Source organism: Mustela nivalis (genome assembly GCF_964662115.1).
Source record: "Mustela nivalis genome assembly, chromosome: 9".
Taxonomy (NCBI): Eukaryota; Metazoa; Chordata; class Mammalia; order Carnivora; family Mustelidae; genus Mustela; species Mustela nivalis.
In genome coordinates this window covers 21,658,362-21,683,624 of record NC_139028.1, presented here as the reverse complement: position 1 = coordinate 21,683,624, position 25,263 = coordinate 21,658,362, and the positions used below count along the sequence as shown (strand labels likewise).

At 46.3% G+C, this 25,263-nt stretch overlaps 1 protein-coding gene across 2 annotated transcripts in view; it reads left to right on the top strand.

Annotated features, from left to right (window-relative positions):
- Window positions 1–25,041, top strand: part of SMIM35 (small integral membrane protein 35) — a 72,067-nt gene extending 47,026 nt beyond the window's left edge. The window contains exons 2-6 of one of the 2 annotated variants that reach the window (XR_014298866.1): window positions 12,449–12,565; window positions 13,601–13,634; window positions 14,298–14,430; window positions 15,102–15,252; window positions 24,447–25,041. Coding sequence is in view for 1 of the 2 variants with exons in the window: in XM_082683675.1 (XP_082539801.1) it covers window positions 12,449–12,565; window positions 13,601–13,634; window positions 14,298–14,397 (251 nt within the window). In the remaining variant the exon portion in view is untranslated. Of the gene's footprint in view, window positions 1–12,448; window positions 12,566–13,600; window positions 13,635–14,297; window positions 14,431–15,101; window positions 22,048–24,446 lie in introns of those variants that run through there. The other variant, XM_082683675.1, reaches the window with a different exon arrangement.
- The last annotated feature ends 222 nt before the right edge of the window (window positions 25,042–25,263 follow it).

Here is a 25,263-nt window from a genome sequence, read left to right as displayed (position 1 = left end):
GGAAAAGTTCAGAAGAAAACTCCTCACCACTTAATATTCATAATTACAACCTGGTCTTACCAACTGGCAGCCTAACAGACACATATTCCAATTCTTGTGAAGAATTGCATATAGAAAGTAGTCATCTCCCTCTTCCTTCTACCTTTGACACTGTGGTCCCCGAGCCTTGGAATTGTGAGGTTGCTAACACAGATTGAGACTGTGATGGCTTCTTTTTAAAAAGCAATCAACAACAACAATAACCATATTGCTACTTTTAATACTTATTAAATGCTATGCTAGAAAGACATTATTTCAAAGAATCTATTAGTTTGAAGCAGTAGGTACTTTTATTTCCATTGGATAGATAAATAGCTGAGTTTGGGAGACCACTGGATAGATAAATAGCTGAGTTTGGGAGAGGTTAGGTGTCTTGCTCAAAGACACATTTTAAGTAGAGATTCAAATTCATGGCTGTTTGGCACCAGTGCTCAAATTCTTAAACTCTGTTTTGTATTGCCCAGGGATTCTAGAATTCTGTAAGTGGTTTCTTGCTGTCTGACAGTCTTCTGAAACCTCATGTAAACTTTCATTTGAAGTGCTTCTTGAAACTTCTTCTATACCTATAGTTGCCTTGAGAGAGGGAGGCTTCCCTTTCATCTTTTATCGAGAGATCATTGAAAACCAAAATCTGTTCTAAGCATTCTGTGTTTGAGTAGATTCTCTTGCTATAGACTTTCTTGATTTTACAAGGACATTATCAGGAAGCCAAATACAACAAAAACAATAGGAAAATCCCCTTGACTCTACTAATAAGGCAGCACATAAACAAATATGGAAGAGAACACTCAGGGGTTTATAAAATCTAAACCCTATTTAAACTTATTATGTCTAAAACCTTTAAGTTTGTAAAATGCGTGTCAGAGGTCTTAGAACCAGACAAGAGGGTAGATTTGAAGACATATCTACAGGATGAAGTTTTGATGAGCAAAGTAGTAGAAACACACATCTACATTAATAAGTGAGGGGCTGCTTTTCTCAGCAACATGGTCCTGGTATTACTACTACCTTGAAGCCTGGCGCGTTCCAGAATCCTTGCTAATTGGTCACCAAGAGAAATTCATCAGATATTTAAATTAGAAAGCCAAAATTAAATAAAACATCAGATAAAGTCTCCCTGCTACCAAAATTGTTCAGAACTTGACTTAATTGAAGATATCTCACCCTTGTTAAACTCTTACCCTGATTATAGACATTTTTAAATGTATACAGATGCAAATGCTTAACATACTCATTTATTTGAATGCACAAAAATAAGAAAGACAAAAATGGTACAGAATCTTACTTTTCATAAAATTCTTGTTTTTTTTTTTTAATTAGACTAACATATGTACCTGACAATAAAATTGAAACCATGAGGGAAGATATTAAATAAAAAATAAAATCACCTTCCCACCACCACCCAGATCTGGCTCTGGCAGATCACTGTGTTATTTCTCTTCTGTATCTGTCCAGAAAAATTATATATACATGTGTAGCAAAATGTATAATCTTCTGAAAAATAGACATAAGATACATAAATGTGTTTGTGTAAGTATTTGTACAAAGTGTATGCATGTAACAATATACTCTTTTGGAAAATATACATAAAATATATAAATACATTTATACAAATATGTGCATAAAATATGTAAATATATATACCATACATACCATATTCCTTTAAACTTTGCATTTTTCATTTATAAAATGCTCTGGAGATTTTATAAACCATTAAACAGAGACAAGCTGCATTTTAAAAATTACTAAATTTTATTTTGCAATGATTACAAGTTTATAGAAAAGTTGAAACTATATATAAAAAAAAGTAAATCAGAATTTTTTTCCCCGAATGATTTGAGAATAAGTTATTAGCCTGATGCCCCCATCACAACTCAACAGAGTGTGTTTCCTTGCAGAGATACTTCCCTACATACTAGGATACAGTGGTCGAAATCAGAAAATTAGTATCAGTACGTCACTCCTTCAGATTGTTCAGGTCCTGTCAGTTGTTCAGCACTGGCTTTTATAGGAGAAAGACCCTGTTCAGAATCACAGGTTGTAGTTAGTTATCATGTCTCTTTAATCGGCTTTGGTCTGGAACATGTCCTCAGTCTTCCCTTGATTTTTGTAACCTTTACCCTTTTGAAGATTGAAGGCCAGCTCTTTGTAAAATGCCCTCCATTTGGGTTTGCATGATGTCTCCCCGTGATTTGGTTCAAGTTCTGTATCTTTGGCAGGAATGTCTCGGAATGAAGCCGCGTTCTTCTCCCTGGCATCCTGTCGGGAGGCACATCTTTTGTGTGTGGGTCATTGCTCCTGATGTCCACTTTATCACTTGATTAGTGTGTTTGCCGGGGTTCCCCTTTGTCAAGTTAGTTCTCTTTCTCAAAATAAATTTTTGTGAGAAGGGATTTGAAACCATGTAAATATCTCATTATGCACTTAACTTTTCATTAGTTAGTTAACTAATATCTGTATGGATTTAGGTTTCTTTGCTATCCAGTGGGTTGTTAGCACTATAATTTATCTTGATGCTCAAACTATCCTGATTCGGCCAATAGAAAAGATGGGGTCCGTTATCTAAGGGACGAGATTGAGACAAAGTGAAAGTTATGCAAAGCTTTATTCTATGCCAAGCATTAGAAGTCAGACTGACCAGCCAGGGCCGCCTCTGAAGAGAGTGACTCCCCTTGGTCTTACAGGCTGGTTTTTATAGGGCACAACCACAGACCTCTACGTATGTGACTTTGGCTGATTGGATGTCTCCTACTTGTCTGGCCTTATTTAGGTGTGCATTTTAGCAATGGTTACCCAGAACCGATACCAGTAACTGCTGAGGCGTTTATTAAACAACAAAATGGCTACCTAGGCAACATGGAGTCACTCTGGCTAAGTAGGCCCAGGGAGGCCCTAGGAGTTTAACAGGTTTTAACATGGAATTGGCTCCAACAGAAACTGGTTTATATATCTTTTGTCATGGGTTTGTACTCGCGACCCTGAGGTCAAGAGTCTCACACTCCAGCAACTGAACTAGCCAGTTGCCCCTATATGTTCTTTTGACATGCCCCTGTTATTCTTTAGACCCTTCTCTTTTGAGGTGGGAGCAGGGGACAAGATTTACATGTTCATCTGGTGCTTTTCCTGCCAATCCTGGAATCAGTCTTTTATCCAAGGAATCCTAGTTTCCTAGAGTAGAAAATGGTAATTAGAAGCCAAGATTTTGGTGGTAGATGTGTTCATTGATAAGGGAGCCCAAGCCAGGTAAGGAGGGTATTCCTGAAGGAGTGATCTGCCTCATGGAATCAGGACCTGAGTGGGATGAGGAAGGCATCCATGGTGGGCTTGAAGGGGATGGCCCAGCAAGGGGAGTCAGACCCATGCAGAGTGCAGAAGATATGCCCTGGAAGAGTGGCCTGGCACAGGGTCAGAGCCCACACAGGGTGAGTTGAAAAGCCATGACAGGGCAGCCCAGTAGGAGGTGTCAGATCCCAAGCAGGATGATGAGAGCATGGAGGGCAGGGAGTGGGCAGCAGAGATAGGAAGTGAATACATAGAGAGGATTAGTCAATTAACAGAAGCCAGATTTCTCACTCTTGGATGATGGAATAAACCTTCTGGTGTTATATTGGAGTTATTGTTGTGCATTCAGATATTCCACATACAAAAAGATATAGAAATACATGGAGAGGTGTATGTTTGTAGCTCTGTCCTCACTAGGGCTTGAGAACAGCAATGCTCCAACATCACTGAGATGATGACCTGAGCCAAAACCAAGAGTTAGATACTTAACTGACTGTGCCACCCACGTAACCCATCTTGTGTCCTAGTTTTGGGAATTTTTGTGTCCTATGATTTGGGAAAATATTTTTTGAGAATATTTTCTGTTTGATTTATTGGGTTTTCAACCTCAGAGTTACCAGTTTTCCTTCAGTTGTATAATCTTTGTCTTCCATAACTATTAGCTTTTTCTCTAATTGCTTTCTGAGTTTTTCTTCCCCATCCTCTATGCTTTTCTTAAGCTTTGTCTCTACGTCAATAATTTCCTTTTTAATGTATCTGTTCTATTTCTTGCTGTTTATATTGAATATAATATCTTCATCATAATATGTGGTCCTTGATTTATTTTTTTAATCTTTGTTTCCCTGTAATCTTCATTTTAATGCATGGTTTTAATAAGCGCTTCTAAAGAGTCAAATGATTTTGAGGTGTTTACTCCTATTTTTTGAGTAATGTTCTGTACTAGGTTGGGGTCTTGGTCCTTCTTTGCATTTGGTTTTATCTATATACTTATACAACTTTGCATGTGTGGTTGCTATGCCATTTATTTGGGTGGCTATGTCCAGACATGCTATTTGTTTGACATAATGATAACTGACTATATTGTCCTGCATCCTAATTTCAGAAAGGGAAAATATGATGTCACCTCAAACACATACTCACAAATTTCTTCTCTCAATTCTTCCCTTCCTTCCCCATCTCCTAACTACCATTAACTCTCCTTTGTTCTCAGATTCTTCTTTTCCTCTTCCACTTTTTCCTCTTTCTTCTTCATCTTTCCAAATATACTTTATGCCAGTTTCCTTCTTTACTAAAAACCTGAGTTTCCTAGATCAGTACTTTCTATAAGGACAAACATTGGCTTATTGGTGAAGCCAGTTGGCACAGTCTTTTTCAAAGGGGTTTTAAAGGAGTTGATGATTTTTTGGCCATATCTAGGAATACAGAAGTCCTACCATTGATTACACAAAATCTCTGGGAGAGATGTATATAAAGAAACAGGAAACAAATGTTAAAGTAAATAAAGTAACATTATATCAGAGGTTTTGTGTCTCCAGTCCCCACACATCTATCTTGAAAACTTGGCTAGAATAATGACCATGGCTGAAGATGCTTGGGCATTTTTTTTTCTGTCCTCCTTACCCAAATCTAAATCCTGAATCTTAACCATGCTCTGGCTTGCACGGACAGGGAGCTGTCATAAGGAGCATAAGTGTGGGGTTTATGATGGTAGACTGCTTGCTTGCTGTTCAGACACATGGAAGGAAGAAGTGGAGTAGAACAGTTATGACTGTGACCTTCTGACATTCACTGACTTGGCCCACTGGTGAACTGGGGCCGATCAGCATCACTGAGAAGAGTAGTAAAGCAGGCTGGGAAAGGAGATGTAAAGGGTAGTCTTGAATGCTTCACTTCCCCCTAGAGCCCCATGGTCCTTTATGGGATCTGGACTAATAAAAGATCACAGTGATAGTGACTCCTTATTAGCCATATGGCAACTGAGCTGGACACAAATCTGCATCTTAATGATAATAGTGGGGGGCTGAGAGAAATGCTCCCCTCAATCCAATAAGTCATGAGTAATACAAAATAGGACTCAGAATTTTTTTTTAAGATTTATTTATTTATTTGAGAGAGAAAAAGTGTGAGCAGGGCAGGGTGGTAGAGGGAGAGAGAATCCTTGAGCAGACTCCACACTGAGCATGGAGCCCTATGCAGGGCTGAATCTCAAGACTCTGAGATCATGACCTGAGCCAAAATCAAGAGTCAGATGTTAAACAGACTGAGCTACCCAGGTGCCTCAGGACTCTGATATTAAATAGCATCATTTTAAACAAACATCCTAGTGATCTGAAGCTGTTTCTGGGTCCTGTGGTTATACGCCTCCCTGCTGTAGGTAATGAAAGGGTGAGCCCTTTTCTAAGTTGGTGGTAGTGAATGTATTGAATTAGGGATAGCTTCAGTGATGAGTTAATACTGTTCCCTAACTACTGACATAAAGAAGCTTCATGTAAACTATTCAGAAAAGTGTTATCATAGTTTTGGAAATGTCATCTAAAATTTTAAAAATTTCTGTCTAATAGCCTTGCAGAACAAGTAATTTTAAGCAATAAAGTATAATGAAAGGGTTATGGACTTTGGAGCCAGAAATAATTGGGTGCATAGGGCCCCTCAGACTGGGCAATTACTTAGCTTCTATGAGCTCTTATTTATAGTTTCCTTAAAATATAGAATGGCAATAATATTGCAGCCCAAAAAAGGAAAAACAAAAAAGTGATGGTAGATTTTTTTTTCTGGGACTTGCATATCTGACAGCCTATTTGGAAAAACCAGAGAGAATTCTCACCTATAGCACCATCTTTGGGAATAACATTGTTTTATTGACCCTTATTCAGTTTATTAGTTTATCATAATGTCAGAGTTACTGAGACTTACATGAAACCTGCATTTCAGCACAATGTATCAGAGTTCAAAGAAATACTACTTCCCTGTGTAAGATCATAGGGTTTTCCCTGTTCATCTTGAATCATTCCTATAGTAGAGGTATCCTAAATGATTTCTGAGGAAGTCTCTGGCTGTGCTTGAAGATCACTCCACCTCAGCACAAGCATCTCACAGGAGAGAAGAAGGGTCAAGCTTCTTTATTTCTACCGAGAAAATATACCCCAACATATTGATCTGCTTTGTCTGGTTCTAAATCTTTGGTTTTGCCTTTATAACCAACACAGAGACTCACCTTCTGTCCAAGGTCTTACAAGTAGCCCTTGTCTGGCATACTTTCCACCTTATACATACACTGTCATTGAAAATAGTGATTCTTACAGAGGTTTGGTAGAAAGGAAATGTAATTGTCATCTTCCTATAGCTGGCCCAGGGTTTTTTGATGTAATGAAAAGGAAAATAGGTTTGCTATCAACCATGGGTGCCAGAATTCCTCACTGAGAAGGAAAGGTATTATTTGAGTAGATAATTGATGGATTCTTTAAGTTTAAAAAATGTTTGGCCAAATATTTCTTCAAATATTTCTTGTCCTTTTCTCTTTCAAGGACTCCAGTTACACATGTACTAATTTGCTTGGGAGTTTTCCCACACTTCACTGGTGTTCTTTCCATTCATTTTGTTTTGTTTTGTTTTCCTCTCTGTATTTCATTTTGAGTAAGTTGGTGTTGCTCTGTCTTCAGGTGCACAGCTTTGATTGTTCTGTAACATTTAATCTGCTGTTAATCCCATCCCAATATATTTTTTTCTTGGATGTTGTGGTTTTCATTTTTGGAGCTGTGATTTGGATCCTAAGAATAAATCTAGCAAGAAGGTATGGAAAACCCTTAAAGGGGAAATCGCAAAAACATATGATAGCTTATTAAAGATGATACAGGGATGCCTGAGTGGCTCAGTTGGTTAAGTGCCTGCCTTCAGCTCAGGTCATGATCCCAGGGTCCTGGGATCAAGATCTACATTGGGCTCTCTGCTCAGCAGGGAGCCTGCTTCTCCCTCTGCCTGCAACTTCCCCTGTTTGTACTTGCTCACTCTCTCTTTCCTGACCAATAAATAAAATCTTACAAAAATAATAAAAGATGACACAGATAAATGAAAATATATGCCATATTTATAAATTTGAAGACTCCGCATCATTTTTACCCAAAAGAACCTATAAACCCATGGCAATTCCAATCAAGGCTCTAATAGAGGTTTGCAGTAATCTTGAAAAGCTGATTCTAAAATTCACAGGGAAGGGCAAAGTATCCATAATAATTTACATGTTTTTGAGGGGGAATTAGGAGCAGTATTTATTTTGCCAGTGATCAAGATTCAATTTTTATTATGAAACTATAGTAATTAAGATCATGTAGGAGTGTTAAAGTGATAAATGTTCAGCCCAATAGAAGACAATAGAGAGCCCAGGAAAAGAAACAAACATATAAGGAAAACTTGTTACACGAAAGTGACAACAATGAAAATCACAGGGCAAAGTATGGAAAAATAACTTTCCATATAAAAATTAGATCCTTACCTTAGAACACATACAAAAAATGAATTCTAGGTAGATGAGTGTTCTAACTGTGAAAAACAGAACTTTAAAACTTTTAGAAGAAAACTAAGGTGTATATCTTGAAGTAGGGATGAATTATTATTTTTTTTTTAGAGATTTTATTTTTATTTTATTTTATTTTAGAGAGTGAGCAAGTGGGGGGTAGGGCAGGGCCACAAGGAGAGGGAGAAAGCCAAGCAGGCTCCATGCCCAGCACAGAGCCCGATGTAGGACCGGATCTCACGACCCTGAGATCATAACCTGAGCCGAAATCAAGAGTTGGACACTTAACCGACTGAGCTAGCCAGGTGCCCCAAGATGGATTTATTAAATAAGAGTTTTTAAATGGATGGATGGATTTAACTAAGTACACATTTAAATTCTGCTCAAAAAAGATGCCATAAGCAAAGTTAAAGGACAGACCACAACCAGGGACATCAGGGGACTGTTTTGCAGAATTTTGGAAATCAGTCTATGCACCCTTCCCCTCTGGTGTTCTCGTCTCATAAATTTGAGCTGTGTTGGTCTCCTGGGTGCCAGACTCTTTCTCCTCAACCTGGACTGCTGGCTTCTCTTTGGGTCCCACCTCCCTGTACTTGGGGGTTGGAAACCCACCCCAGGCAGTAAGCTGGGCAGTCACAGAATGCCCTGTGTTTCATTTCTGCCTCTCAGGAATCATCACCTTGCAGACCTTTTTAGGTCTGCACCTTTGTACCTTTGCAGACAAAATAGAAAACCTATTTTGTCTGGTTTTCTAGTGTTTAACTAGGGGGTGGGGAGAGTAAATCTGGTCTGTTATTCTGCCATGGCCTGGAATGGAAGTAATCCCACCATCCTTTTTATAAAGTTTAAAAATAAGGAAAACAATTATATATATATATATACACACACACACATATAATAAGGAGAAAGGAAATAGTATAAAAAACATACCTATATATATAGGTATGTTATATATATATATGGTATAAAAATATATAAATATATATTAAATATATATTATTTATATATTAAATATATATAAAATATATATTATATATATATAAATTTTAAAAATATATGGTATAAAAAACATCAAATTTGAGAGGGCAGTTACTTGGAGAGGTAGGAGAAGGCTATTCTGAAGTTAATAAGCAGTAATACTGGAATTTTTGAATTCTTTGAAGCTTAATGGTAGGCACATGGATATTTATCATGTTAATCTGTGTACTTCTTGTGTGTGTGAAGTATAAGAAATGCAAAGGTATACAAAAGGGAGAATTAAGTAAAGATTAAGTAAAGAATATTAGGTAAAGATGGGGCACCTCGTTGGCTCGGTTGGGTGGTTAAGCATCTGACTCTTAGTTTCCGCTGAGGTCATGATCTTGGGGTTGTGGGATGGAGCCCCATGTTGGGCTCCTCAGTCAGCACGGAGTCTGCTTGAGATGCTCTTCCTCTTCCTCTGTCCCTCCCCCTGCTCTTGGTCTCTCTCTCTCTTTTTCTCAAATAAATAAAACCTTGGGGTGCCTGGGTAGCTCAGTCAGTTAAGCATCTGTCTTCGGCTCAGGTCATTATCTCAGGGTCCTGGGATGGAACCCCCATCAAGCTCTCTGCTCAGCAGGGAGTCTGCTTCTCCCTCTGCCCCTCCCCCGCTTGTTTTCTCACATTCTCTCAAGGGACTAAGTAAAATCTTTAAAAAAAAAAAGGATATTAGTTAAAGAGTGGCCTAGGAAGATAAAGAGGTGTGAAATAGAGTAATTTGTGTGTCTGAAATCCACCTCAGCCAGAAGGCACTATTTTGTGGGTGAGGACAAAATGGTAGCCAGCACAGCTGGTGTACCTCCTTCCCTCATCAGCTGGATCTCCAGAAGACCTGTGATTTCCCTGCTGGTGCTTTCCTTCTGGTACTTTCTTTAATGAAACCCTTCAAAACCTCAGCTTCCACCAGCACTGCAGATACTTCTCCCGTGCCTTGTTGAGTCATCTGTCCACCACTCGCGAGTCACCCCCCATCATCACTGGGGAAGACTTGAGCTCTTGGGTTCTTGTTACACTTTCTGTGACCCACACAGATGGTCTCTTGGATTTCAACCTCTCTGTTTCTTGCGATGCTTTCCTCAGTGAGCGTCTCTAGCATGGAGCTTCACCGTGGTCCTCTGACTGGTTTCCCTTCATCATCATCATCCCCCTCCCCATTGCCTGTTCTTAACATAATAGCCAGTGGACTGTCCTCTTAATACATGGCATCATGTCATTCCTCTGCTCCGAATCTCTCGCGACCCCTTCTTGGTTAGAGGAAAACCCAAACTGCCGTACTGCCTTCTACTCACTATACAATATCATAGCTGGTTCCTGTTACCCGTCGCCTGCTGCTGTCCCTCATCCCCCCCCCCCCCCAACTTCACACAGGGCTCCTCAATGCTCCTGGAACCTCTGCCCAGCGTGTTTCTGCTGTAGCCGCCTGCATGGCATATCTTCAGCTCCTGTGGGGCCTTCTCCTCAACTGTCACCTTCTTCTCGAGCCCGTCCCTGACTGCTTTATTTAAAACTGTACTCCTGTCCCCACAGAGCTTTTCATCTCTTCCTCTGCTTTCTTTCTTTCTCACTACCATGAATCCCCTTCCAGGATGCTATACAGTTTATTTCTTTGTTGTCTGTCTCCCTCCACTGGTATGTAATTTCTACGAGAACAGGGATTTTTTAATTTTGTTTATTGCTATAAGGTAAGGGTCTAGAAAAAGTGCCTGGCACAGAGAAGATGCCATTAGTGACTTTGGGGATCCCTGCACCCCCCATCTCTTGGGGATGTAAGGAGTCGGGAAGGGTGCATAGTCCTTGATGTCATGTGCTTATGTGGATACCCATGACAATGGCCATCATCTGGAGAGGGCTTTGAGCCTCAGCCAGGAAGAGGGCTGCAGAGATGTCCCGAGATCCCAGCTGTGTGACTCTCTGTGGTTGAGAGGGTCTCTCTGTGACTTCCCTGCTTCTCCTGGGGCTAGATATCATTTGGTTGCTTGCATGCCATGAGAGGGCACAGCAGCTCTCCAAGGCAGTCTGAGGCTCCATCTGCCACAGTGCTCCCTGCAGCCATCCTTCCTGTGCTCTTATCTTTCTGGTGCTCAGTCCAGCTTTCTGGTCCCACAGCTCTGCCTGGAAGTTCTGTTGCCTCCTCAGGGCTCAACATTGGATCAGAGAATGAGGTCTTCCTCTCTGGGACCCACTGGCATTTTTTCAATGTTTTCAATGCTTTTTTCCTACTTCTCTCTTAATCTCTTGTTTTCCCTCTCCTCCCCCAGGTTGGAGATCTTTTTCCTAGTAAGACGAGGAAGGCCGTCTTGCTTTGGCTCATCTCTTGTCTAAGTTGTGAATACTTTCTATTTTGCTAAGGGTCTGGGCTTTTGAAATCAAAAAGTAGGAAGACAGACCCTTTCTTTGTGCATTTGGCACTCACATGCTTTGCTGGGATGCTTTCATGGGAAGAAGGGCCAAGGGGCATGGGGGAGGGAAAGGCTTGGGCAGGGGAGATTGTGAAATATTTTAAAAGGACACTGATACTGATAATGACAACAGCAACACTGTTGTAGTTCACATTGTATACACTTAGTGTATGTACTACACTTAGTCTCTGCAATGCACTGCCATTAATCAGCATAGCAAGTCTGCGTGTATTTATTACCATGCTTATTTTCCATAAAAGCAAATTGAAGTCTAGTGAGGGAAAGGGAGTTGCTCAGGTCCCACATTTTGCAAATGATGAGCCTGGGCTTTGGAAGCAAATCTGCTGTGCTGAAGGCTAACCACTATGCCTCCTGGCCCCCTGGCAGCACCCCAGAGCCCCAGGACCCTGGGCCACAGAGCTGGGGATCAGTTGATTCTTGCACCCTCCTGGTGCTCATCCAGCAGGAGTGGTGCTGGCTTTCTTCTTCCTTCACTGGCCTGCCAGGTGGGTTTCTCCATGGTGCCCCCACTGTCAGCCTCTTTCTGCTGGCTTCCCTCTCTGCTGCTGGTTCAGCTTCAGGCCCATCTCATCTTCTTGGAGAGGTCCAATCTCCCTCCCCTCCCCTCTCCTCTCCTCCTCCCCTCCTCTTGCCTCTCCCGGCCTCCCTCCTTCCCTCACCTCCCTTCTTTCCTTCCCTCTCCCCCTTCCTCGATCCCCCACCGCCCCTCCTCCTTCCCTTTCTACCTTGGTTTGGCTTTACAAATAAAATATAAATTTAGCTAAGAGCTCATACCACAAAAAGGGAAGAAATGATATGTATAAGTGGCAACAGAATTTACAAGTAAACACCCTGCCATTTAGTCCCCGGGCTTGTGGGGAGGATACTAAGGATCTTCTGATCTCCCTTCTTGGGGCCTCCAGGCTGCCCTTGACCACTGAGCAAGGCTGAGGAGAGACCTTCTAGGCTCTTCCTCCAAACTGCAGCACATTTTCCAATAAGCAGAAGGCCTGTGGCTTCAGGAGGCCCTCCCAGCTCCAGTCTACCTCTGTGGTCAAGGACTGGGACTTTGGATAAACAAGCTAACACTAAAAACTTGGGTATGTGATGCTGCTATCTTAGTGGGAGCCGTCATGTTGATGGCAGAGGGGAGGGAGGAAGGAGACTTGGGCAGCCGACAGAAGGGGCCATGTTTCTGCAGGTGAGGACTCCATTAGCACCCTGGGCCTGATCCTCGGCGTGGGACTCTCGCTGCTGCTTGTGTCCATCCTGGGCTACAGCCTGGCCAAGTGGTACCAGCGTGGGTACTGCTGGGAGGGTGAGTGAGTGCCGGACCCCGCCAGACCAGCCCTGGCCTGCCCCTCCTCTCCTGTAGCAGTGGGCACGGCTGGGTGGGGCTGCACACCCTTCAGCATGGTATCATGCAAAAATATTTCCTGTGGTGGCTGCAGTGGTTGAAGACTTGAGTGGGGGTGGCAGAGCGCTCGAATGGTTGAGGGTGGGGTACTGGGCCTTGACTGAGGGAGTGAGGTCTCTGCCTGCCCAGCCAGAGGCTGTCTCTCTCTTCCTTCAGAGCCCACCAGAGTCCATCCCCAAGGCCTGCATGGGCTTCGAGGCCAGGCTGGACAGGGGACCCCCACTCTGGCTCCTTGTGCATCCCTCCCCCTGCCTGTGGGTCTTGGGGCCCTTTCCGAAACTTGCTTCAGCTTCCACTTCCCTGGGAGTCTCCCCGAATTTGCTGCTGCCCTCCCAGCTCTGAGCCATATGGGCATTTCCCATGGGACCTGGGAGAGCTGGCAGGGAGTGCTGGGATCCCCTGAGGCAGAAGGCATTTCTTGACCTGCAGCTGACTTCCATGGCTTCCATGAATGTTTGCTGAGCACCTACTATGTGCCAGTGTACTTTGCCTAATAGGATTTTCTTTAAAATTCCAAGTAAGGTTAGAATTCTTAGTTTTTTATAGATGGAGCAAGAAGTCTGAAGTCACAGGGTTCAAGAGTGGTACAGTCTGGATTCAAGCCCAGGTCTGCTTCTTTTGGGCTCTACACTAGGACTGCCTCTTTCCCAGGGCAATTAGGGCAAATCATCCTTTAAGCATCCCTTAAAGGCGGGGGAGGGGGGATTCCTAGCCACAGGATCTGCCCCACAAAGCTGGTGGTTCTTTCTGGGAAGATGGGCGTGTGGCAGGCAGAAGCCAATGAAGGAGCTTGGGACCCTCCCACAGCATCCTGAGGTCCAACCCAGCCACCTTGCTCCTCCCAGATCGGGCGAGGGAGCACCAGATATTCCCAGAAATGTGATGGACTGGTCTCCCTGGAGGTGCTAACCCTCTCTTTTCTGATTGTCTTTCTAGGGCCTAATTTTGTCTTCAACTTGTACCAGATCAGGTGAGTAGATTCAGAGCAGATCTGGGTGGGGTTAGGTATGGAGCCCAAATGCCCTGTTTCTCTTCCTTGTCTCTTCCCCATGCTTCTAAGCAAACAAGAGTAAAGGAAGGAGCTGGGGTCTATTTAGAAAGTACCATGAATAAAAACTTGAGCATGGCCAGGATTATGGGAAACCCTACTGATGGCGATCCTCTTAACATTTGCCCCCAGACAGGGACCAGCCATACCTTTGTCAGCTACTCATAGTTTTCTCAAGAAGAATCTATTGTTGCAGGTATCGTGGTATTATTTTCTAGGGGGTATGATGTACATAGTCTCTGTCCTTAAGCATTTCAGTGTCTGTGGTGGACACAGACTTGACTACAAATAATATCATCTCAGGCACAGTGTAGTGTCAGAAGAGAGGAGCAAGTGGAGACCATCAGGGATTTAGGGAGTGGGGTTCAGAAAATGCTCCTGCAGCCCCCTTATCTGCTCGCTGCCCCCAGGTGGGCCTGCTCTTCATCTGGCCCTGAGACGTGGGCCAACTCCTGTTCTGGAAGATGGGTTGGTTGAGGAGCCATGGCCAGGAAGTTCTTCCCATGCTCTGGCCTAGGGAGTTGGGCTCCCAAGGAGAGTCCAGGTTCTCAGCCCCCCAAGACTTGATTGGATCATCTTTCTCAGGAACCTGAAGGAGCTGGAGGTGGGTCCACCTTTCACCATCAGTGGCCATGTCAGCAGTTCGGATGGTGGCTACATGAAGTTCTCCGACAGGCTAGTCTGATGGGGGAGTGTCAGGCTCTGGAGCCCGGGAGAGGTGAGTGGTGAGTTCCCGAGTAAATATGATCCCCTGGTAAGGTCTTCGGATGGCACAGGCGCCCAAGCCTAACACCAGGAACTGTTTGGAACCCAAGAGATGATTCGCTTCATCTCCTCCCTGCCCCCCCGCCCCCACTTCTCAGGAGTGGGTCCACGGGAGATGATCTCAGGCGCCAAGGCCCAGGGTCATGCTGTCCTCACCACCTGCTGGCAGCAGACTGCTCCTTTCCAGCTGGGCACCCAGTCCACGTCCTGCCTTTCTTTCCTGGGGAAAGATTTCTAATCAGGTAGCAGCTTCTAGAGTCAAGCTTCTATCTCAACCCTTTGCTGTGAATCAAAGGTTCTAGATGGCCACTCTCTCCAAGAATCATCACTCCAGAGTGTCATTTTTGAATGGAAGGCCCAGGAGCCATCCTTGCTTCATGGCCAGCTGACCCCTGGATCACACCTTCCTTCCCCTTACTCCACCCCTCCCGCCTTCAAGCCCATCCCCTCTCTGCATAGCAGCTGCTTTTTCCCAGCCACTTTCTCCCTCCAGAATCCCTCATGGACCCCCAGTTTCTCTCTGAGCTTCTCTTCTGGCCTGAGAGAAGCCTCACCAGATGCAGTGGTTTAGAGGAATCCTCTAGGCCTCATCTCTTAGTTGTTCTCCTTTTTCTTTGTCTGCAGGAGGAGGCTCCTGGGGAGGCACCTGCCCCTCATGGGCTCCCCGGGCTGCCTTCAACCTCTGGAGTCTTGTTGTGGATGATGAGGAGTCACTCCAGGTGCACCATAGGCCTGCAGCAGGAGGACCCCCAGGAGGTTCTCTGGACAGAGTCTGGTAGGGTAGCACTGGCTTTCTCCTACAAACAAAAAGATAGGCATTTGCCCAGGAGTAGAGACTGGTTCCCAGGAGACCCTGAGCCTGGGGAGGGGTTCCAGGTGTCCTGGAGAACAAAGGCCTCCCAGCTCAGCCCAGTGTAGGCAAGGTCTGCAGCCCCACAGGGGAGCTCTCCACGGGACATCCCCAGGCACTTCCCCTCGAAGGGCGGACTCCAGAGGTCGGAAAACCAGTCATATCTTTAATAGGCAAAGTCATGTGGGAGTGGAGGTGATTCCAGATGCTGTTTTTAACCTTCCTACCAGAAGCCAACTTCCTCTAAGAGCTGAAGACTGATCTTGGCCTTTGCCCTGCCCTGTCCCATTCTGTTGCTTTGTTCTGGTGCTTTCAACCTCCCCACACTTCTGTCTACCACTTGGCTTTGTTTACCCTGCCGCTGACCAGCCTCAGTGCCTCCCAAACCATTTGGAGGTCAGTGCTTAAAACAGTCTAGAAATACAATCTTATTTTGTAGGCTTCCGTGATGGGTGGGCAGGGGTCGGGGGCAGAGAGCTCAGACTCTCTGTGTTCTGCATTTCCTGTGCCAGGCTTGCCCTGTGATGGGGAGGGCAGACTAGAAATAGTGGGAGTCAGGGAGGGACCCACGCCAGGCTTAAAAAAACCAACTAGGTAATGCACAAGGGAAATCACGAACCACATGTAGGTTAGTGGACAGCAGCACTTTTTGCCTTGTGAGTCATCGTTTTTTTCCTCTGGTCTGCCTTGCTGTGGTATCCACACCCAGATGTTGTCTTAGTAGGCCCTTAATGCACTGTTATTCCATCCAGAGAGACTGTGCTCTCAGGGCAGCTGTGGATGGAGCCGGGCCTGACAGGGGCCCAGCCCCTGCTGAAACCTGTAGTTAGAACTACCTGCCCATGTCCCAGCACCAAGGCTGAGAAGATGCAGGAGCCGAGGACAGTGATGGGTGGGGAGGACAGAAGTCTTAGTATTTGTCTTCCTATCCTCACTTCCCCAGAGCCTGGTTTCTTTCTTGCTTTGGGTTCTAGCCAGTTGTGAAGAAAGGAAAGGGTAAGGGGAAGGGAGGGAGGAAGGGAGGAAGGGAGAAAGGAGAGGGGCCTTACCAGCCCCTACCCCCTCACTTCCTGCCAGGATCTGGGGGGCCATTCTCCTAACGTCTGACTTAGCCAGGCTCTGACTTAATAAACCGAATCTCTAAATTTGGAGATTTTCATCTGGGCCCCAGTATTTCTATCCCTGAGTTGGTGAGTGTGGGGCAGAGCCCCCCGTAGCTTCGGATCCCACTCTCTCTTGAAGGCTTTATTGGGAAAGCAGCGAGGAGGGGGGATGGGGTGACTTTGACATCCTTCTTTGGATTTCAGTGCTGAGGGCTGGGCCCCATTCCTTAACCCATGGGATGTCCAGGCTCAGCGAAACTCTCCATGATGCCCCTTTCAGTGTGGATCCTGGGGCTGCAGCCCATAGGGGGCTTCTCAGCTCCCTGAGTATGCTCAGGACTCTGAGACCTTGGGGAAACTTGAAAGGATGGGGCCCAGGGCCCAGATGGTCCCACCCCAGGTTTGGTGGCTTCAGGTAGGGACACAGGGACAGCTGCTGAGGGCTGGGAGAATGGAGGGTATTTCCCATCCTTGGGAGCGGAACCGAGACTGGGCTACTTCCTCTTTCAGGGTCCTCTGACGTGTTCCCTGTCCCCTGCACCTCCTTCTTGTTTTCCTGACTTCCGCACTCAGTCCTGCTGGTGAACATACCATTGCCCTTCACCCCAGGCCTTTCCCAAGGATACAACATGTTTTCATTGAGAGCTTCAGAGATGATTAGGGAACAGGTGGCTGGAGATCTGGCTGCGGGTCTGGTTGGGCTTGGTAGTAGGACCCATGGCCATGCCAACACCTTCCCTAAACCCACCCTCCCCTCTTAGCTGTTCTTCTTTGCCCTGGCCCCAAGAGCCAGGAGGCCGTCTGGAGAGCCAGCACTTCTCCGGGCTGCCCACTCCCAGTCCCTGTGCTACCCTGTTCCTCTTTAGTGTCTTTGCCAGGGCTTCCCAGAATGCCACCTCCCTCCCTGCTGACCCCTCCCGAGCCACAGCTCATCTTCATGGTTGGCTCAAGTGTCCTCTTCCCTGTGGCTTTCCCCAGGACTCCAGACTCGTTACCACTCATTTGATCCTGATGGCAAGTGGCCATGATTCTCCCATTTGTGCTGTCCCCCCCTGCCAGGGGGAGCCCTCTGTGGGCAGGGTTATGGCCCATAGTCTTCAGTAACCGCTAAAAGGAGGGCCCGTAGGAGGTACTCAGTAAAGGCCTGCTGAGTGGAGCAGAATCCTCACTGTGGTGATGGAAGGCCGCCTGGTCCTGGAGAAAGATGCCCTGGTGACCTGAGAAGGAGCAGGAGCTGCTTGCACAACACACAGTCCACAGAGAGCAAATTGCTTTCCTGTGCGTTACTGCGGCTTGAACCTTGTGGCAAACTTGTGACGTGGGCACCGTCGCCGGCTGCGTATTGCATCTGGTGAGACAGAGGCTCAGAGAGGTAGCACACTTTGCCTAAGGCTGCATAGCCACCGACAGCATTGAGGCCTGAGGAGAGAGTGAGGCCTCACAGATGCACCCTGACCACAGGCTTAGTGGGATGAGGATGGAACCCTGGAAAATACAGTCTGGTCTGGACTTGCCATGCTGTGCTCTGGGGCCATGGGCTAGTCATTCACCACCATGGGCATATGTTTTAGCATCTGGATATCGAGGGATCAGATTACCTGTCCAAGGCTCCTCTCTTTACCTGAAGGAGAAAAAGGACCTTATCTGTTTTTGTGCTTTTTTTTTTTTTTTAAAGACTTTATTTATTTGAGAGAGGGAGAGAAAGAGAGTGAGAGAGAAACAAAGTCAGGGTGAGGGGCAGAGGGAGAGGGAAAAGCAGACTCCCCTCTGATCAGGAAGCCCAACACGGGATTTGATCCCAGGACCCTGAAGTCATGTCCTGAGCTGCAGGCAGATGCTTAACCAGCTGAGCCCCCCCAGGCACCCCTGTACCATTATTTAGATCTCTGTATTCTCAGTGTCTAGCATAGGACTTGGCATATAGTAGGTGTTCACTGAACAAAAGATACAAGTACAAAGTATAGTGATACTTTCTCGCTTAGGAGGTGACAGGTGACAAGTATAGTTCATTTAGATTCTGATGGTCTAGGATCCAAATTATTCCTTAGCCTTTCTTTGACTTTGGATAAATCCAACCAGCATCTAAGACCAGACCGTTCCCAACCAAACCCTTCTTTACCAGCAAACTGATGTTTGCTGAACACATACTAGAGTGCAGGGCAGGGGCTCTGTCTGCAGGCTCCCTTCATTCTCACAGGGAGGAGACAGAGGATCAGGGGCCAGTGAAATGATGTGCTGAAGGCCAGGCAAGAATGGGTTTTCTTTAAAATGTCAGCCCCTTATAGCCTCTGTCCAAGTTCGCAGCTTCCCTGAGCTTCCTGGCCCCCAAGGAAGCAGGCCCCTCCCGCTGGCCTCTAATCTCTTTTCCGGGTCCCCTGGTGTGGTGAGAACAGCCCTGTCCTCAGCTCTGGGCTTCTTGCTGCTCCATTTCTTATTCTTCCTTTTATTATTTTTTTAATACCCCTTTGGCCATCAAATCGTCAAATTCTGCCCCTTCTTTATGCCAGCTCAATTTTCACTTCCCCAGGGTGACTTCCTTAAGACTGGTGGATCTTGTTGTCTTCTCACTTTTTTTTTTTTTTTGAAGATTTTATTGGTTTATTTGAGAGAGAGAGGGAGGCAGAGCACAAGCAGGAGGAGGGGCAGAGGGAGAGGGAGAAGTAGACTCCTGGCTAAGCAGGGAGCCCAATGTGGGGCTCAGTCTTAGGATCCCAAGACCATGACCTGCTGAAGGCAGACACCTGACAGACTGAGCCCTCCAGCCCACCTGACAGACAGACTGTCTTCTCACTTTTAATTACAAATACTCTCTGGCTTCTGTAACTGAATTATTGAGTATTCCCTTGTATTCATTTGTTCATGCAGCTTCTGTAATATGCCAGGAACTGCTAGGCACTGTGGAGGCATCCAGTCTTTCTTGAGATTAACTGTGTACCCTCCTATCTGATGGGTATTTTCTGCAGGCAAAATTCAGGTCTTCTAACTTTTCTGAGTTCTCTATGGTAGCTTATATGGTTCTGTCCATAGCCAGGAATGACTCAGGAGATTATGTTGTATATTTCTCAGTCTTTTCAGGGAAGCTTGGGCTTTACTTTATCCCTGGTCTAGTCTTAGGTGCTCTGAAAACCAAAGCTTCTGATTTTCTCTGCCTGTCCTCAATCATGCGCAACACTGCAGCCATCATCAGATGCAGATCTGGACACAGAGCACCCCACAGTGACTTTTTCTGTCTAATGGCTCCCTGAAGAAATGGTCAGATCCAGGAAGAGGCTGGGCCGGTCAGGAAGGGCTGTGCTCCCCTGTGGTAATGATGTTGTCTCATGCCAGTGGCCATGCAGGGGCCAGCATCTGGAGTGCCCTCTTTCTGCCCCAGGAGTCTAAGAACCCCAAAGTGGGAGCACATAGGCGTATCACTACTATATTTAAAAAATTGCTTAGTGATCAAAAGCTGTCGAGAAGCAGTGAGATTTAAGCAGATTTGGTACAAAACAGGAAGCCAGTGGCCTGGTGAATTCTCACATTTGGAGACCAGAAGTGAAAATGTTTTGTCTGCCCAGAGTAGCAACAGGCCAACAAAACAACAGGTGGGGCGGAGCTGGAGACCATGGCCTTGGTGGGGTCCCTGTCTCCTGGATTTTTACCTGCAAGTCTATGGGGGTTTTCTTCCCCTCCCCCAAAGCCTCAGGATAAGGTTTTTCATGTATAAGCAGGGAGCCATTAGGAAGGAGATGAGGGGAGTATATACAGAGCCTCACGTTCTGTGGTAGCCCCGGTAGCTAGGGGCGGGGGGGGGGGGCGCCAGGTGCCTTGTTTGGGTAAGGCTGCTGTCGGACTTGAGGACACCAAGTTCCCTTCCAGCTGTGATGCTGTCGCAGAGCGTGGGTGACTTCAGTTCCACAGGGCTGAAGGGGGCAGGGGAGGAGGTAGTGGAGTCACCTGTGTATGTGTGTGTGCGTGTGTGTACACTGCAGAGTCCTGACCCATGGAGAAGGATCTGTACTGTTGCCTGCTATATCCTCAGAGGGCCTGCCCATGGCAGATGCTCAATGAATGTTTGCTAAAGGAGTGAATGACTGTGTACTGAATATTTTCACGGTCCTTTGCCTTCTCTCCTGACCACATTCGCTGCTCTAGACTTCCTGTTTGGTCTCTAGCCCTGGGTCCCTACAATATTTAGGAGCTAGAGGGTAAATATCACAGGGAAAGGAATGATCATGGTATAATATGACTAAGCTAAGAAGACGACAGACCTGAAAATAAAATTTCAGTCAAATTTACATTCAGCCTGCTTTCTTTTGGGCTCAGTCTAATGTCTCCCAAGGAAGAATCCAGCTTCAAGCTACCATTGCTAGCCTTGCCATGGTCATGCTTGGATATCCTACTTCCTCAACCCCTTTCATAGGTTTTTTTTTTTACGAAGAATCCATCCGTTCATGCGTTCATTCTTCATCACATTTACCGAGCACTTTCCTGTATGTTAGGCTTCAGTTGGGTGTGAAGGACACCGGGATACAGAGGTCAGTCAGGGAAGTTTCTGTTCTCTAGAGCTCACAGTGGAACAAATGCACATTCAGTGGTACGTTCAGCGACAGCAGGATGCCCAGGGCATTCAAGGGAGAGGTCAGACCGAAGAGTGCTCTCTGCAGATGGCTGGGAAGATGGAGGCCCAGAGTTGACAGGACATGACTGAGTGAGCTGAGCTAAGAGGAGCAGCAGCCCTTCCTGGAGCACAGCCCTTCCTGACCGGCCCAGCCTCTTCCTGGGTCTGACCATTTCTCCATTTCCCGAGTTCCGGGCTAGCCCAGTGTTCTTTCCACTGCATGGGTCTGTTGCCTCTTCCTCTTTGTCCGTGGGGCATCTCCAGACCAACAGCCTTGCCATGGAAGCCTATCTCTGGATTCATCCGTTAGTCTGGGTGTCTGGTGCATGCTTCCATCATGTGAGGGTCCTGTGGCCATCAGTGCATCCTGCCACTCAGGCCTGCTAGACTGCCTGGGTCCTCCTATCGCCCTGGGTTTGAATGGTGGGCTCAGATCTTATAATCTCTCAAGTTTGGGGAGAGTTTCTGAACCTCTCTTAGCATAATTTAATAAATCTCACTTCATTCCTTTCAATTCAGTCCAAAAAGTGTGTGTTGAACCCCCTGGGTGGGTCCCATGCCCCCATGACCCCTGGGAACATCTCCCTCATAGCATGAACAGCAGGTGCCCCAGTGCCTTGTCTCTCATCCTTGGCTCCACCCCTGATTCCAGACAGTTCCGAATGGGCTCCCACTTCGTGCTGACAAATCTCCTCTCCAGTGCTCACTGCACATCACTTGCTAACCGCCCTGGCTCCTTGTGTTCTGGGGGGACCCGTTCAGCCCCTTGTACCAGCAGTCTGAGAGTGTTAACACCTCTGGGGGAAGCCTCAGCCCGCTCAGAAGCTGCTGGATCAGGACTTCTCTTGTCAATGCTCAGGGACCGTTGGAAGAGGCCTCTACCTGCTCCAGGGATCAAGGCCCAGTTGCTCCCAGCAGGACCAGCTTGATAACATATTCCTGCTTGGGTTTTTTCTTCTCCTGGTTTCTCACTCTTGTTCTCTGGGATCACCTTTCAAATAAACCACCTGCCCACAACTCCTTGAATTGTGTTCTTGCTTCTGGGGGTCAATCTAGGCTAAGACTACGCTTACACCTTTGTAAGCTTACCCTTATTCCTTTATTTACTTGCTCTTTCTTTTTTTCTTTTTTAAAGATTTTATTTATTTATTTGACAGAGATCACAAGTAGGCAGAGAGGCAGGCAGAGAGAAAGAGGCAGAAGCAGGCTCCCTGCTGAGCAGAGAGCCCGATGTGGGGCCCCTGGGATCATGACCTGAGCCGAAGGCAGAGGCTTTAACCCACTGAGCCACCCAGGCGCCCCTTTACTTGCTCTTTAATTCAGCAAATACAAACCATCTACTAGGCTCTTGGTTGTGGGACTGGAGGACTGAGCAAAAGAGAGAAAGTCTCTGCCTTCATAGAAAGATCTGCTTTATTGGTAGAGAGAGGCTATGAGCAAATAAACATAAAGAGGTCCTAAAACTTCAGGTAATAAGTGCTCTGATGGAAAAAATCTGGGGATAGGGGTACAGTGGAGACAGGGAGGATACTTGGATAGGGTGGTCATTAGAGACCTCACCAAGGAGCTTGCATTTGAGAAGACACTTGAATAAATGACCTGAGGTGGCAATGAGCTTGAAGCAGGGTGGGCAGAGGGGAGAGTACAGGAGGTGGGGTGTGGTGGGTGGGCAGATACTAACTCCTTGGGACTCTGCCTCTCATTTGGACCAGAAACAAAGGAGAGGGCTTTCAGCCAGGGAATAACATGACCTGAATTGTATTTTATAAAGATCACATTGGCTGCTGTACTAGACTAAGCATACTATATGAATCATACCTTACTAGACTAAGGCAGCAGGTGTGGAAGCAGAGGGACAGTAAAGGGACAGTCATCAGCATCCAGGTGGCATTTAAAGGCATGGACTAGGGTAGAGTTTAGTAGACATCACATCAAGTTCTTCTCTAAAGGAGCGAGCTTCACAAGTCAGTGTGCAGGGGGTCACCTGTACCTGATCACCTGTAAACTATTTACTAAAGCCGGACCCTGGGAATTAGCATCCAGAGCTTCCTGGCCTTGGAGATGCTCAGGAAAAGAAGCACCCCTCAGATGACTCTGATGCAGGTCGTCCTTTGAGAACTGTCCTTAGGGACAGGTAGATGGGAATGTCAGGCAGTGGAGGGTAAGGAATACTGCCAACATCATGGTGACCAGGCAGCAGGATCCTTAGGAATGTTTCTCTTCTCTCCAGAGCCATCACGAGGCCCTGACCTCCATCAACTACTCCTTCCCTGTGTAGGTAGAGGTGTATGGGTGTGGCACCCTATACCCAGACCTTTGCCAATCATGTGCCAGTCTGCTCCAGGCACCCTTGCCCGTGTCCCCTTGGGAGCTTACACCCTATATGGAGCAGATGCACATTTGTGGTGGGTTGCAGCATGAATGAGGCTCCTGGCTGGGGTCTGCAGGATGGGTGCTGGGCACAGGCATGGCTCCAGTCACTCTACAGAGATGGTAGCCTGCTTTTCCTCTAGGCAGGTCAATAGCTGAGTATTCTCACTGCAGGTGGGCAGCAGGGAGAGTGGCCAGTGCCAGATCCATGTCCTCATCTCCTTACCCATGTGTGGGCTCCCATCTGGTGGGGCACACGGAGTATATCCGAACCCTCAGCTCTGAGCTCTCCCCTATTGCCAAGCCTGCCTCACCAATGCTGGAGGACTTTTTCCTTGGGTGACTTGTCATAGGGAACCAGAATTCTCCACCTCCCCTCTCCATGTCTCCTTTCCTCATGCATATTTCACTTTCCTCCTCCTCTCCATGCTGGAGTGGGATCAGTGCCTCTCTCCCTGAAGCCTGCCATTCAGTCTTGCCAGCGCTCTCTGCAGAATGTCTTTTGAATCTGTCACCTGGTCTCCATTCCTGCTGTCCCTGCTCAATATTGTCATTGGATCGGATTACTGTGTGAGCCCCTTGTGGAATGAATGTGCCCCTTCCAAATCCGTATGTGGAAGCCCGGAAGCACATTAGGAGTCCATATTATCAGGAGGTGGGGTCTTTGGGAGGCTATTAGAGGTCAGATGAGGTCATGAGGGCCAGGTCCCCATGATGGGATGAGTGTCCCTATAGGAAGATGATGACAGGGGTGTCTGGGTGGCTCAGTTGGTTGGGCGGCCAGCTCTTGGTCTCAGCTCAGGTCATGATCTTGGGGTCCTGGGATCAAGCCTTGCAGGTGGGGAATCTGCTTGGCGATTCTCTCTCTTCCCCTTCACCGTCTCCCGCTCAAGGGCGTGCTCTTTCTCTCTCTCAAATAAGTAAATAAATACTTTTTTTAAAAAAGGGGAAGAGAGATCAGGGTGCTTGCCTAGCTGGAGCTCTTTCTCTCTCTCTCCTCCTCCTCTTCTCTTTTCCCCCTCTCCCCTCTCCCTTTTTTCTCCCAGGAGGACAAAGGAGAAGAGGGCCTTCTGCAAGCCAGAAAGCGAGCCCTCACCAAGAACCAAATTGGCTGGCACCTTGATCTTGGACTTGCAGCCTCTGATGAGAAGTGTCTCTTGTTGATGGTATTTTGTTATGGCAGCCCAAGCAAACTAAGACCACTTCCTCTTCAGCTTCTTTGCCTCTAGTCTCCGTTCCTTATTTTCCCATCTGAGTTCCTTTCATGGCACTCACCACTGATTGTAATGATGTGTCTGCTAGTCTGTTACTTGATGTTTATCTTCATAGCCAGATGGCTCCCTCCATGAAGCTGCACCTCTTTTGTTCCATCTGGACCCAGGGCTGGCTAAGCACCATGTCCAGCATGCAGTAGGTGCTTTAAAATGTTTCTTGAAGAAATGAAAGTTTGACTACACGCACCTCCAACCAGGTCTCCCTATGTTCTGCCTTGTCCCTTCTGACTCATGCCTTATGCTTTGGCCATGGTTATCTTTTTATTTTATTTATTTTATTTTTATTTTTTATAAACATATAATATATTTTTATCCCCAGGGGTATGAATCGCCAGGTTTACACACTTCACAGACTTTTTAAAACACTAATTCCACCCAACCTATGGGTGGGGTCTATGAATCGCCAGGTTTACACACTTCACAGACTTTTTAAAACACTAATTCCACCCAACCCAACCCTTCCTTGTCAGGGTGTTTATTGGCTCTACTCCCCCCACCCCCCACCCTGCTCTGGGTCGAATGTTTACGGGAGCTAGATGAATTTAAGATCAAACTGATAGTGAGGAAAGGTGCTGTGAATCATTAATAA